This window comes from Nannobrachium achirus (assembly GCF_963921795.1).
Source record: "Nannobrachium achirus genome assembly, chromosome: 9".
NCBI lineage: Eukaryota > Metazoa > Chordata > Actinopteri > Myctophiformes > Myctophidae > Nannobrachium > Nannobrachium achirus.
In genome coordinates, this window is record NC_137818.1 from 25,630,516 (window position 1) to 25,647,163 (window position 16,648).

At 41.3% G+C, this 16,648-nt stretch overlaps 1 protein-coding gene across 2 annotated transcripts in view; it reads left to right on the forward strand.

Annotated features, from left to right (window-relative positions):
• The window catches only part of ppih (peptidylprolyl isomerase H (cyclophilin H)), a 34,676-nt gene that overhangs the window by 15,695 nt on the left and 2,333 nt on the right, over nucleotides 1-16,648 (forward strand). For both annotated transcript variants that reach the window (XM_080733539.1, XM_080733538.1), the window contains exons 2-5: nucleotides 3,761-3,825; nucleotides 5,795-5,818; nucleotides 15,358-15,402; nucleotides 15,787-15,829. In XM_080733539.1, the coding sequence (XP_080589665.1) occupies nucleotides 3,761-3,825; nucleotides 5,795-5,818; nucleotides 15,358-15,402; nucleotides 15,787-15,829 (177 nt within the window). The remainder of the gene's footprint in view (nucleotides 1-3,760; nucleotides 3,826-5,794; nucleotides 5,819-15,357; nucleotides 15,403-15,786; nucleotides 15,830-16,648) is intronic.

The window sequence follows — 16,648 nt, forward strand, 5'->3', positions numbered from 1 at the left end:
TACAACTAAGTATTACTACATTTACAAAAGTGTAACTAACCAAATTTGAAGCTATTAAGCTTTTTTTAAATATAAAATACATTTTCATAAAAGTATTCAATATTGGTAACTAGTATTATTATATTTTAATACCATATCTGTCTTTCAGCTTTGGAAAAGAATCATAATTAAGTGCAGTGCATTCTGGAAAATGTAACTTTAAATTATTTCAACACAAAATGTGATTGAACACTAAATGCTATCTTTTGCATGAGTAGAGAAAGAAATTAAAGTATATTTAGTTGATTCCACAGAGCATGACAAGTGTGCCTGTACCTGTTGTCCTAGTCGCATGTGTCCTAGTGGTGAAGAGTCAGCTGCTGCCTGCATCAAGGCCTCTTCCCAGTGGAAAAAGAGGAAGCTGCTCCCGTCAAGGTTCATATGAGATAGTGTACATCCACATCCAGCTCCTCCCTGCTCCGTCTCCCAGCTGTGAACATTAAACAACTTGTAGCAAACACTCTGTCTTTAGTTAGGCAGGCCGGCCTGTTTTGGCCCTCCCCTGGTACCTCCCCCACAGGTGACAGTCGACTCTCATGCTGATTAGCATGTTGGGAAAACTGGACGGATGGATGATGGACCCTTTTACAACGGATGAATCTAGCTCTAGAAGAGACTTGGTCCATATTATGTTTCACTGTAGAAACCCAGTGAAACCAGTCCACAGATTGCCTTTAGGCATTTTGACACCTCAAAATTGAAAAAACAAAACTGGAAGGGACAACCAATAGTAAACGTAGTTTAGGTTTGTAAAAAATTAAACTTGGTTTTTGAAAGTGCGTTTTGACGTCATGCCCAAATTATTCATCATTTTTATAGTTAAAAGCTTAATGGTATTGCTTGATCTTACTGCCAAATGATTTACTGGAAAAGTCGTGAAAGCACTTGTTATAACCTAATTCTTACTATTTGAAACAATTAGGGCTGGGTGTAATAACCGCAATATTGTCATACCTCGGTTGTGTAATGCATACCGCGGTGTCGAGTTCATAACCACGACTATTTTTATAACTAAAGATATTATTTTAAAAAACGTTTTAGCTTAAGGATGGTTGGGGTTATAATGTGCAAATGGCACCGCCTCTTTAAGGCCAGTCCATACACCAATGCAACTAGTTGCAACTACTTGCAACCATTATCCCCAATGGCTGTGTTGCAAGGAGTTGCATTGGTGGCCTTAAAACTGTTTTGTTGCAAGGAGTTCAGTTGTGACTAACTGCTGGGTGCAATGACTGCAGTACAGAGGTGTAATTTCAAAACAACTTTTTGGGGGAGATACCGCCATACCGTCAGTAAACAGTGACTTATTACCGGCGATAACTAAAAATCCATACCGCCCCAGCTCTAGAAACAAGTTGTATACCTGTTTACTCTTACATAACACAAGCAGTAGTGCTTGTTTTGGCAAATTAGTTGAAAAATGTTGAAAAAAATCACACTGTCTATGGCTTTGGGTGGAGTCATACTTTCATGTGTTCGCTTTGTTATCTGTGTAAATGTTACGGTTTCTATGACATGAGCAATTTGGCCCCAGGTGGTGGTCTGAAAAAGTACACAAAGGGCAGGTGTGGTGAGTGCAGCGCAGCTATGTTTCAGTCGTTAGTTCCTCTCATTCTACTGAAGATTTGACTGTTTGTTGTGCTACTATTCAAGACCACCTACAGCAATGTCAGTACAGAAACCAAAGAGGGAATGAGACTTGAGTCAAGACTTTTAGACCGAGGTGGTGCAAGACTGAGTCACACAGGACCACAATGGCAACAAGTCCCCAGGATTTTTTTGTATTATCCTTTTAGCCATACTGTACCATGTGCTGTTAACATTTCTGACTAATAAAGTATTCAATCAATCAATCAAGACCGGTACATTTTTTATCCTAATCAAGACCAACCATTAATGACCGAAGTAATTCTATTCTACAGAAGGCAATCTTTTGATCTCAAAACACAATTTTATTTGACTGACCGGAAAAGATCAGATATAACAAGACAGAACCGTATCAAACACCACTGCTCCTACTAATGGGTTGAGCTGTTGAAAGTGTGATGCTCTGTATTCAAAGGTTAAACAGTGTAGGGCTGTTTTTATGTTGGTCTCAAGTAACAGTAGTCACTTGAAGCCGATCCTCTTAAATAACTTAAGGCTACAAAATGTTAATTGGTTAAAGATCTATGTATTGTTTATTTTACTGAATACAAATTTATTTTGTCCAATCTGTATGGTAAAATATATAATACAATATAACTTATACCATTCGGGTGATTGGTTTTGGTGTCTGCTCTCAGTGCTCTTCCATTAGTATTGAGACGTCTCAATACTTCTAGGTTGGACATGACTGACACAATCCCATTTCTCGTTTGACCTGAAGGTAAAATTTTAATTTCTTCCCAGAGTAAGTGGGCAGACTCTATTATCTCAGTGATAAAATGTCAGCACGTGTGCAGGAGAGGAGACTGGTTCAAAACCGGTGTAGAACAGGCAAGTTTAAAAACAAATAAAAACAAAAGTTCAAAATAACTTAACATTATAGAGAATGGGACCTGTTGAACAAAAATATGATCTGGATAGTAAAACACTTTTAAGGGCATTACCTTAAAAGGACTTACCTTGTTGGTTCCAAGCAAAAGAAGCTTCTAGCAAATTAGTCCTTTGCTCTTGTGACCACAGTTTCCTTCCCCATGACATTTCAAAGCTTAGATATTTAGTTACATTTTGAAGTTACATTCGTTACTACCGTAGAGAATGTAAAGTACATTTCTGCTTTGGCAATGTAAACGTATGATTTCTCATTCTAAAAAAAGCTCTTTGAATTGAAAAAGGAAAAGTTTGAATTATAATATACACTGCAGAATATAACAGAATTCCACTGACGCAGTTTTCACTGCGAGCTGTCGCAGAGGAGTGTGGGGAAAGCTGAGTGGTTGTTTGGTGGGGACAAACCACTCTTTTCATACGCATAAATTGTTTCCTTTCACATATGCGTACACGCGCACACACACCACACAGTGTTTGTGCTTCAATCTCCTCTACTGTCCTACAGTTCCCCAGTAGTTTGTGGGAGGCCTGTGTTGGCTGATGCTCCGTTTCCCCCCCACACTCCCTCACAATCCATGGAATAATGCATAAGCAGGGCTCAACACAGAGGATGCTTGGAACCATTCATGTATTGCATACATTTATTGTAAAACTCTTAATTTACAACCCAATATGCTAGCCAGTAGTGACGATTGCTGTCACAAGAAATGGGGTGAAATAAAATGACGTTGTTTCCCCATTGCTGTCCCAGAAGTACTTGTTAAAGCTGGTAGATGTAATAGTTTACTTGCTTACTTGGCCTCCTCCTCAATTGGGAACTAGAAGGCATAATTGTGATTAGAGGCATATGATTTGTCATTTGTTCCACACTGTCATCAGGAGAGATAAAAAATCACAAGCCTTGGGACCAAGAAATGGTATACAGTTCTTCAGTTCAGTTTAGTGTTACATGATAATACACCAAAGTATATCCTTAAGCTAAATTCAGGTATTAGGAACTGGTCTGTCAAGATTATTCTGTCAATCTTGTATATCACTGCCTTAGGAACACAATGGTGTATGTTATGTTCAAGTGACATAACCCGTTTGCCCAAGGCGGAGCAGGTTGACCTATATTCCTAACATTTGCTATTTCCTTGTTGTTTGTGGTCAGCTGCTGTGACAAAACGTGTCCACTGTTTTTCAGGAAATTGGGCGTATGAAGGTTGAACTGTTTGCTGATATGGTTCCGAAGACGGCAGAGAATTTCAGGTAGGGACCTGGCCTGCAGAATACTCTGCACTGTTACCAATCACCATAAAGCGAATGTGCTGTAGCACATTTCATACAGATATATGACAAAGTACAGTATACCGTGATCCCCAAGCACACACATAACATGAAGTATTATATCACATCACTCCATCTATACACACATAGAGGTGGTGCCATAGTTTTGTACTCTTTGTGTTTTATATTTGTCTATGCAGTTAACATTACTCTAATAGACCCCCAGGTGTGGTTATAATATTCAAATATGTCTTCCCTGTGTATTTTTTGGTTTCTTCCTGAAAGCTGAAAGCCTCTGAGTCAAAAGGCCCAATCGAAAAACATTTAATGACATCATAAAATCCTCCCCTCACCTTTTACCATACCCAACACTCTGGGTGTGGCTAACTTCAGCTGGGTCACCACCCACCTGACAACCAGGCATACTTAATGAACTGATGGGTGTGGATGGGTGTGTTTTTGGAAAACATCTTCCTCCTAGTATCATAATACCTGATCATGTTTTAGGGAGGGAAAATTCATGGCAACCCATCTTTAACATTATACAGCATTTATGACTCCCTTTTAGTGTATGCTGTTAAGATGCAAGCGTTAATGTTAGCATTATGGGAAAGAAATGGATAAATGCCTGTCTTGACTGCAGTATGGAACATTGTATAATATGATAGGTCTGGGTTCTAATATCAAAACAACAAGTTTAAACAACATGTTGTCACAGCCTCAAGAGATTGAAGCTGACATTTCCTTTGTCAAATAAACAATCTCTGACTTAGAAAAATGGCTGACGCTGTTAGTATTTGATATGATATTTGATCCTGTACTATTAAACTCATCTGTCTCTCTGAATGCAGTGATCTTTACGAAATACACATTGGCATTCTCTGAGTCTTGATATTATTCTGTATTTCATGGGAATAAGATTTAAGATTTTAAATGGATATCTTATCCCGCTATCCGTTTATGTATTTTTAGTATCTATCAGTATATATCAGCCTCCAATGCTGCTTGTCTGGTGTGACAGAGGTGTTCTGCACTGCGACCAGATAATTCATATTTTGCAAAAGGCTAGATGACAGATCTCCGTACTTGAATTGGGTGCTGTTTGGTTGTCTGCACTTTTCTGTACTGTATGAACAACAGTATGTCTTACTTACGCGGTCACGCCTATGTTGTTACCACATCAACCAATGTAAATAGGTTGATAATGTCTGAATTCACAAATCTATCCTGATCATTTGAAATAACAGTATGGACAGTCAGTCCTAGAGAACAAAGCCTTAGATTTTGGCATATACTGTATATGCATATGGGATTTACATATGGATTATGGCACAATGCACCTAAATTATGAAATCTAAGTGAGTACACCAATGTGGTAAGTGTGGCAAGTATCATGTCATTTCGAGGTTTTTAAGATATGTTTTGATAGGCATCAGGCCCCAATAACAATTGCGAATAGGCAGCCTAGGCCTATGTTGCATATCTCATTCTCAATAACAGAAAATATAAATATTTGAAGAATGAAATCCATTCAAAGTAAGAGTGATAATTTCTGACAAAGGACCCACTTGTCAAAAAGGATGATATGGTCTTAAGAATCACACGCAGAATTAGTTTGACTCAGGCCAAGTTGCACAACAGAACAGGTGTGTACTCACGCCCAGCCCAGCATCTAATTAGTTTGACTCCACACTACCCACACCACAATGTACATTGTGGGATTCATGTGTACCATCTTCTTCTTTTAAAAAAAAAAGTTTTTTAGTTTTTGGTTGATTTGTTATGTGGCGATTGTTTTATGTCTGATTATTTTATTGATATGCTTTTGAAGCACTTTGTGACTCAATATCAATGAATGGTGCCCTACAAATACATTTTACTTATTTACTATTTTTAATATGGATGATCTCTGAATGTGAAGGATGTTAACTGTCTCGTTCCTCTCTTTCAGGCAGTTTTGCACTGGAGAGTTCAGGTAAGCAAGTGAAGTGCTGAATTCTGCAGTGCTGGTAGAAACACATGCAACATGGTATATACATTCTTCCTCAATCACGTGTGTGAATGTCATTCACACACGTGATTGAGGAAGAATGTATATACCATGTTTGTTATAAGGTCCATGTCCTAAATTAGGCATTGATTGTGTTTTGGTCCACCAACAAATGGCTTAGGAAACAATTGGCCCGAGGCCAAATTGACTTGTCCACCCCTAGACATTGCCAACAATTTTGCCCAAGCAGCACTTCATGGATTATTACACTTCTATTACATACTAATTGGTCTTTTCTATGTTTTTTTATATGGACTGCCATAACAAATGTCCCCTCTGGATAATAAATTCTATCCTAAAAGAGTAGGTGAAATTATTTGTGTGCAAGCTCTCAACATTGCACTTACGGGAAGTGTTCCAATAAGGAAGAGAGAATGCAGAACAGAAATAACAGGAAGGCAGTAAGCCACTGTCAAATCAAATGTACAAAGTCCAGTGTACATAAGGTGCATGATTAAATATAGCAATGGTCTGGATAGATGGCACCATGGAAGGCAGATATGCTTCTTGTGCAGGTGGAGAACATGTCCATATAAAAAAGCAGCAGGTATATAAAATCTGTGTCATGTGCATGGTTAAACAGAGCATCAGGTAAAACACATCAAATAGAAGCAGGTATGAAATCATGGGTTCATGGGCATGGTATTGGTTAAAGTGACATGATTACCATAGCAGTAACATAAAGTATTGAGTGATTTATATCAATATACATATAAGTGATAGTGGTTTTGCCCACAACAGAGAGTGCAGCCATAGTTAATTGTACTAAGTGATATGCCTTAAGTACCATTCATAGTAGTACATAAGAACCGCAGGAATACATAAGCAACGGAGGGTGAGACAAATTCCGTCCAGTTGATCCGGTCTGTCTCCCAAGCCTCCGTACTCTGGATGATTTAGATCCGTATACGGACGCTTACGGACAGCACCCAACTGGATTGACTGAACGTACAAGATGTATATCCGTAGCAAGAAGTACCCACGACCACCGTTATAAAACATAGGCGCAGTAGTGATGAAAATTACTTTAACTCTGCTCTAACAGCGGTTCTCAAACTGTGTGTCCCAATAATAAATATATTTTATCAAGAAACGGAAAAAAGGTCGTTACAAAACCACTTGAAGAGGACGCCTCGACTCCTCACTCATCACGCATCAACAGTCATCAGCTGAGCACAGACAGCGAGGCACACAAGTCACAAGAAGAGATGATGATGCGGCTCATTTATTACTTGGGAATTATGTTCAATATATGAGCGGGTGTGTACGTGTGTTTTGTTATAATTAGCCTACTCCGGGTCCGCATCCATGTGGTTAAATTTGTACCCTTGCGGAGTTGCATTTACCGCGATAATGTTGCAGACAGACAGCAGATCCAGTCCAGACTGTTACCACGTATTTATACTGTACCAAACATCGCGGCGGGTCAAAAATCTGTGGTTCTACATATTTTGGCTAAATGCTTCGGTTTTTACACGTGTGAGAACCACCTTCATGTGGCGCGCGGACGCAAACGGGAGCAGAATTGGAGCGGAGAGCGGGTCGGCACATAAATAATGTGCATGTCTACTATGCATGGCGACGCAGTTACCGTACGTAGTTCCTCACCCAAAACGTACACAAAATCAACCATACGTTACTATAAATGGCCCTTTAGTGGTGGCAGTTGAAAACGGCTTCCTCTTCCCATAGTATAAAACCACAAGTACTGTTTATTTTCTTGCTCTTTAATTGCGATCGAACGTCGCAGTTTACCATGAGAGATTTTGCAGCTTGTCTCCGTCTGTGTCAGTACAGGAAGTGATGTCACGTGACATCACCTCATCAAAGATCAAACCCTGGATATCCATACTGTGTCAGTCAGTCAGTACACGTTTTTACAGTCTATGGGTTGATTCCCTTGTCACTGTGACATCACAGGTGATATCACAGGTGACATCACCGTTGTAAAAGTCCATATATGGGTATCCCTTTTTGCGACCGTCAGGGAGCAGTTTACTATGAAAACCTCCACCGGCCGTCCGTCGGTCACACGTGCGGTCGACCGCACGTCACACGTGCGGTCGACGTGTGACGCATCACTCTGACATCACAGAGTCCACAGCTGATGATGTGGCGTGATGTCATACAGTCCACAGCTGATGATGTGGCGTGATGTCATACAATACACAAACAAGCCCTATATAAAGGGGCAATTCTCACCAGGGAAGAGCAGACTTTGTGTGATGTGTAGGTTATCTGCTTTATCTGTGGAGAGTGTATGTCACAGAGTCCTTTTATAGCGATTGAAATCATGATGAGGTCACGATGAGTCATCTATGCCCAAATATAGATTTCTAGGTCAGATGGCCCATGGAGTTTGTGATGTCAAACCTAGCAACCCAATATAAACAAACCTGATGTCAGACCTGAAGTATCCTTTTATACCCATATATGGAGATACAGAGATCTCCATATATGGGCATATTAGAAAGCCCATATATGGGCATATACGGATGACATCAGGGATATCCATATATGGGCATAAAAGGGACAAGGGCTTACAGTTAAGAGATCTCCATATATGGGCATATCAGAAAGCCCATATATGTTCATATACTGATGACATCAGGAATATCCATATATGGGCATAAAAGGGACAAGGACTTACAGTTAAGAGATCTCCATATATGGGCATAAAGGGACAAGGACTGTTACAGTAGATATAGAGATGTCCATATATGGGCATAAATGAACAAGGACTGACAAACACTGAGATCTCCATATAACCTATGGGAATATAAGGGACGAGGACAATGCGTAGCATTGTGAGCTTGTAGACCTATTTTCTAAATATTGTTGTACATTAAAAACTTGAAATGGGTCGTTCTGCATAGTACTTGGGATTTGTTGATGTAAATGTTCACATAGAGTGTAATAATTGGTAAAACAAACTTTTGGCCTATTTGTGGAGATAAGCGACCAACGGTCGCTTATCTCCCGATTAGGGAGTCTTACTGGTAAGTAATGCTTAATTGCGACCGTCAGGGAGCAGTTTACTATGAAAACCTCCACCGGCCGTCCGTCCGTCCGTCCGTCCGTCCGTCCGTCACACGTCACACCTTTGCCCTGCTCATATCTCCGCATCAGTATGACATCACACCACATGTGTACACAAACCTTTGTGTACGTTGCTGTGGCAACAGTCTGTTGTTGCTGGTCTGTTAGTGTACGTTAGCAACCACCTTAGCAACCATGGTTTTACCCTAGCAACCAACTGTTTACCCTAGCAACCAACTGTTTACCATAGCAACCATGTTTTTTTACCCTAGCAACCAACTGTTTACCATAGCAACCAGATACGCAGAGCAGGGATCTCCATATATGGGCATAAACAGGTGACATCACACTGATGTCAGATACTCAGAGCAGGGATTTCTCCATAATATATGGGCATAAAAGGGATTCTGTTAGGGATCTCCATATATGGGCATAAAAGGGATTCTGTTAGGGATCTCCATATATGGGCATACAAGGGATTCTGTTAGGGATCTCCATATATGGGCATAAAAGGGATTCTGTTAGGGATCTCCATATATGGGCATAAAAGGGATTCTGTTAGGGATCTCCATATATGGGCATAAAAAGGATTCTGTTAGGGATCTCCATATATGGGCATAAAAGGGATTCTGTTAGCTGTTAGTGATCTCCATATATGGGCATAAAAGGGATGCTGTTAGGGATCTCCATATATGGGCATAAAAGGGATTCTGTTAGGGATCTCCATATATGGGCATGAAAGGGATTCTGTTAGGGATCTCCATATATGGGCATAAAAGGGATTGTATCCCAGATGATGCCCTGTTAGGAGATCCACACTAACAGAATCCATATATGGTCCTACCGACAGCTGCTATAAGCCAACCCTGGCGATAAGGTCTGAGTCGAAGAAATGCTTCTTTCCTGGCAAGAATTGCCCCTTTATACTGTAGGGCTCGTTTGTGTATTGTATGACATCACGCCACATCATCGGCTGAGGACTGTGTGATGTCATCATATCTCCATATATGGAGACATAAGTTGCTCATGCCCAAATATGGGCTGGTGAGGTCAGACTTAGTGTGATGCGTAGGTTATCTCCATATATGGAGATTCAACTTCAATGAGTAACCATGGCAAACTGTCAACTGCCCGTATGTCTTGATAATTGGTAAAACAAACATTTGGCCTATTTGTGGAGATAAGCGACCAACTTATCTCCCGATTAGGGAGTCTTACTGGTTGCGACCGTAGGGAGCTACTTACTGTAGAAACCTCCACCAGCTGTCCGTGGCTGAGTCAGTCAGTCACACTTTTGCCCTGCTCATATCTCCACAACCGTTGCCCCCATCCATGCCCAATTTTGCACACACACTCCTTGACTGCCAAACTACAACCTCCAAGGACCCCCGGAGCCCCAGGGACCCCCAGGTCCCTGGGGGACCCCCAGATGTAAAAAATGACCAAATGTGCTCACACGTCACACTTTTTCCCTGCTTATATCTCCGCACCCGTTGACCCGATCCATGCCAGATTTTACACACACACTCCTTGCCTGCCAAACTACAATGTGCAAAAATTACCAAATGACCACCCCAACGGGGCTGCTCACGGGGAATTCCCGGGGACCACCGACTCCTGGTGCTCCAGAACGGATGCAAAAGTGGTGGCGCCCCCAGTGGAGGACCCCCTGCCACTGCAGCGCACATAAAATGCCGTAACTCGGGCTAGGAGCGTCCGGGAGAGCCGGGGCCGGTACCTATTCGTCCGCCAAGGCAACGCGGAGACCCCACCCCTCATTTCTCACATGGCCCTATTGTAGCGCCACCTTCAGGCCGATTTTTAAAACATACGATGACATCACAGAGTCCACAGCTGATGATGTGGCGTGATGTCATACAATACACAAACAAGCCCTATATAAAGGGGCAATTCTCACCAGGGAAGAGAGCATTGCCTGGAATGTTGAATCTCCATATATGGAGATAACCTACGCATCACACAATGTCTGACCTCACCAGCCCATACTTGGGCATGGACGACTTATATCTCCATATACGGAGATGGCCATATATGGAGATACGATGACATCACAGAGTCCACAGCTGATGATGTGGCGTGATGTCATACAATAAACAAACAAGCCCTATATACTGATGCGATACGATGACATCACAGAGTCCACAGCTGATGATGTGGCGTGATGTCATACAATAAACAAACAAGCCCTACATACTGATGCGGAGATATGAGCAGGGCAAAAATGTGACGTGTGACCGACCGACCGACCGACGGACGGACGGCCGGTGGAGGTTTTCATTGCGACCGTCAGGGAGCAGTTTACTATGAAAACCTCCACCGGCCGTCCGTCGGTCGGTCGGTCGGTCGGTCGGTCGGTCGGTCGGTCACACGTCACACGTCACACCTTTGCCCTGCTCATATCTCCGCATCAGTATATAGGGCTTGTTTGTTTATTGTATGACATCACGCCACATCATCAGCTGTGGACTCTGTGATGTCATCGTATCGCATCAGTATATAGGGCTTGTTTTTTTATTGTATGACATCACGCCACATCATCAGCTGTGGACTCTGTGATGTCATCGTATCTCCATATATGGCCATCTCCGTATATGGAGATATAAGTCGTCCATGCCCAAGTATGGGCTGGTGAGGTCAGACTTTGTGTGATGCGTAGGTTATCTCCATATATGGAGATTCAACATTCCAGGCAATGCTCTCTTCCCTGGTGAGAATTGCCCCTTTATATAGGGCTTGTTTGTGTATTGTATGACATCACGCCACATCATCAGCTGTGGACTCTGTGATGTCATCGTATCTCCATATATGGCCATCTCCGTATATGGAGATATAAGTCGTCCATGCCCAAGTATGGGCTGGTGAGGTCAGACTTTGTGTGATGCGTAGGTTATCTCCATATATGGAGATTCAACATTCCAGGTGTAACTATGGCTACCCGTATGACGTGAGAGGTGGAGGTTGTGATATTTGTGGAGATAAGCGACCAACGGTCGCTTATCTCCCGATTAGGGAGTCTTACTGGTAACCCTGATGTAATTGCGAATATCCATACTGTGTCAGTCAGTCAGTACACGTTTTTACAGTCTATGGGTTGATTCCCTTGTCACTGTGACATCACAGGTGATATCACAGGTGACATCACCGTTGTAAAAGTCCATATATGGGTATCCCTTTTAACCCTGATGTAATTGCGACCGTCAGGGAGCAGTTTACTATGAAAACCTCCACCGGCCGTCCGTCCGTCACACGTCACACCTTTGCCCAGTATGACATCACACCACATGTGTACACAAACCTTTGTGTACGTTGCTGTGGCAACAGTCTGTTGTTGCTGGTCTGTTAGTGTACGTTAGCAACCACCTTAGCAACCATGGTTTTACCCTAGCAACCAACTGTTTACCCTAGCAACCATGTTTTTTTACCCTAGCAACCAACTGTTTACCATAGCAACCAGATACGCAGAGCAGGGATCTCCATATATGGGCATAAACAGGTGACATCACACTGATGTCAGATACTCAGAGCAGGGATTTCTCCATAATATATGGGCATAAAAGGGATTCTGTTAGGGATCTCCATATATGGGCATAAAAGGGATTCTGTTAGGGATCTCCATATATGGGCATACAAGGGATTCTGTTAGGGATCTCCATATATGGGCATAAAAGGGATTCTGTTAGGGATCTCCATATATGGGCATAAAAGGGATTCTGTTAGGGATCTCCATATATGGGCATAAAAGGGATTCTGTTAGGGATCTCCATATATGCGCATAAAAGGGATTCTGTTAGCTGTTAGTGATCTCCATATATGGGCATAAAAGGGATGCTCTTAGGGATCTCCATATATGGGCATAAAAGGGATTCTGTTAGGGATCTCCATATATGGGCATGAAAGGGATTCTGTTAGGGATCTCCATATATGGGCATAAAAGGGATTGTATCCCAGATGATGCCCTGTTAGGAGATCCACACTAACAGAATCCATATATGGTCCTACCGACAGCTGCTATAAGCCAACCCTGGCGATAAGGTCTGAGTCGAAGAAATGCTTCTTTCCTGGCAAGAATTGCCCCTTTATACTGTAGGGCTCGTTTGTGTATTGTATGACATCACGCCACATCATCGGCTGAGGACTGTGTGATGTCATCATATCTCCATATATGGAGACATAAGTTGCTCATGCCCAAATATGGGCTGGTGAGGTCAGACTTAGTGTGATGCGTAGGTTATCTCCATATATGGAGATTCAACTTCAATGAGTAACCATGGCAAACTGTCAACTGCCCGTATGTCTTGATAATTGGTAAAACAAACTTTTGGCCTATTTGTGGAGATAAGCGCTTATCTCCCGATTAGGGAGTCTTACTGGTTTATATATCACTGGCCAGATGGCAAAGGCATGGCTCATATATCTGTGTGGCTGGTTCAAATAGGGATATCCATGTATGGGCATAAAATATATTGTATGTATATGGATACATATTATTATTATTATTAATAATAAAGGATAAAATAAAATAAGAAGTCCATATGGTCATTTCCCAACAAAATCCCTTTTATGCCATCAATCCCAGGCCCTAACTGGTCCAAGAGCCTGCTTTACTCTGATTTACACCCTACCTTCCCCGAAAACGTTAATATTAAGTCCATATATGTATATATGTATATATATTAAAGGAGACATCCAGACCAAAACACATATAGGGTTAAATCTGCCTTTTATCATACCCCTTCATACCTGCTTTAGTCGATTTTTTTCATAGCGGCCCCTGTTGCTAGATTTCGGCTGCCCCTGTTGCTAGATTTCGCGGGCTCTCTCATAACTAACACAGTGGATTGTCCTTAGACTAGTGCGGTTATTTCTTTAGCTTCAAAGTTAGTATTTTTTTGATTGGATTGTGTTTACACAACGTCCTGAGACCAACCAAACCGCTGTTTTGACCTCACAGGCACCCTTACTTGTCAAACGGCTTCTGCTCTGCACCAGAGCAGGGAGAGGAGAGGCTAGAAAGGGAGGGGAGGGAGGGGTCTGTTTGACAATTAAGGGTAACTGTGAGGTCAAAACAGCGGTTTGGTTGGTCTCAGGACGTTGTATAAACACAATCCAATCAAAAAATACTAACTTTGAAGCTAAAGAAATAACCGCACTAGCCTAAGGACAATCCACTCGGTTAGTTATGAGAGAGCCCGCGAAATCTAGCAACAGGGGCAGCCGAAATCTAGCAACAGGGGCAGCTATGAAAAAAATCGACTAAAGCAGGTATGAAGGGGTATGATAAAAGGCAGATTTAACCCTATATGTGTTTTGGTCTGGATGTCTCCTTTAATAACGGATAAAATAAATAAAATGTCCATATACAGTATGGGCATTCCCAGATGATGCCCTGTTACGGTACCCCCTTATGCCCATATATGGAGATCCCCAGGCATCAAACCCAGGCCCTAACTTGCCAAGACCCAGCTTTGCTTTACTAATATGTTTTATGCCCATATATGGAGATCCCTGTCCCAATGTCATCAATATTAAGGACGTATCTGGGAATGCCCGTATTTGGTAATGCCCATATATGGGCATGTTTTGACATAACATTGTTGACCATCATGCAGGGGTCTCCATATATGGGTAACTGGTCCGATATACATCACTGGCCAGATGGCAAGGGCGAGGTCGCATGTCTCCCTAAGGCGTCTTACTAGTATGTTGGTTCCTATGTTCATTTACGTAATATACTGTATTACTTTGGACAATGACAGGGACTTTTTTGTCCACCCCTGGATATCATATTTGCACATTATCTGTCAACGTTTGTTTTTAAAATCATTATCCAGGGAAATGTAATGTAGTTGTACACTGATGTTCTTTGCAAAATGCCTTGTTCTTTCTCCCTTTTATATAGTTGGACACATTCTTGCTTTTGTTGTCCATTTATGAAACAAATGCAAAACATAACAAACATGAGACAGTCCAAAAGTGTATAAATCTGTACATCCAAGTGATCCAACTATCTGTCTGTCTGCTCAGGTTTCTTTTTTTGGCCCATACCACATAACTGAATAGTAGCCTGGTAACTGGAATTGGAATCTTTGTCTTGGGGGTGGTACCGTGGTATCATTTGTGTCATGATATTTATACCGATTTGGTAAGATTATACAGTATAAAGTAGGAAAATTAGGTCACAATGGTTGCTAAATCCTACTTTTAACTAATTCACTGGAACGGAACAACTCTAAATAGTTGTTTACCTGCCCTAAGTAGGCAAACGTACCATTTACAGACCGCTATTACAGACGTTTGTTAATGTAACACTGGCAAATACTGTATATGCAGTGATGTGTTTTGCACAATTTGCAGAAACATAATGTTTTTGTCTTCTTCTCCTGTTTGAAACTTCTCACCCTCAGAAAAGATGGTGTCCCTATTGGGTTTAAGGGCTGCACATTCCACAGGTAAGCACACTTCTACTGGAAGGGAACAGGAATGGTGAAGTGAATCGTTCCCCCCAAATAGTTGTCATTCACTTTGATAAATCATTTATCACCACTGATATTTGAGATTTCCTACCTAATACTGTTAGTATGTGCTGTAACATTCACATTACTGAAAAGCATATTTTCTAATGCAGAATAAAATAATATAACCGGAGAGTTTCTTATTAATTCATTTATTTGTATAGTAATAAAGCAGGTTTGAATGTGAAGCCTTTAGAAACAGAATGATATAATTTAAATTATTAAAAGGAAATGAGGAAATTACATAGTGTGGAAAAATGTCTCTTAGGCAACTTTAACAAGGTTGACTACCCTAACATTTTTTTTATTGCTTATTGGTAGGGTAATCAAAGACTTCATGATCCAGGGTGGAGACTTTGTAAATGTGAGTACACACACTTCAACTGCATTTTAGTTAATGATTGTTCTCTGATGACACATTGCAAGCGCAGTCAGTATATGGGATCCACTACATCAGGGGTTCCCAAACTTTTTTGGCTCAGGGCACCCCTATACATTGTAGGCACCCCTACATTATAATTTTCACTCCCAGCACCTTATATTTATCGTATATTGTCGTTGTCGGGTGGAAACTTTATATGTCCAAAACCGTTCGTTTTGTATTTATCATCTATAAAATGTACTAAACTAGTGAAAACAGCAGATCTACAAGCACACAACGCCTCGCATCGTAGATCGGCTGTTTTCACTAGTTTTGTGCGACAGTCTTATATGATGAAGCAGGGCTTTGCTTTGCCAAAAGACTTACACATTTGAAACATTTGATACGAGGTTTTTGCCCGACAATGGCGATATTTTAGTGATTATGTTGCGAGGAAAATGTTGAGATAATAGCCATGTTGGTTAGTACTGACTGAAAATAACTTTGTACTTGTTTAAAATGTTTAAAATGATACTAAATATTTTTTCAAGTGTCCAAATAAATTCCATTATCAAATTATCTCGCGGCACCCCTGGACTGCCGTCACGGCACCCCAGGGTGCCCCGTCACCCACTTTGAAAACCCCTGCACTACATTGCTGTTTCAGATTAATGCTCTAGTAGTTTAAACCTATTTTTCTTTTTAACCATGTTCAGTGTTCTTAAATGTGATGTTGCACATGATTGATAAATATTTTGCTGAAACATTCATATGTGTACACTTTGTTTGCACTAGTGTATCAAAGCACAGAGGCAGGTTGCA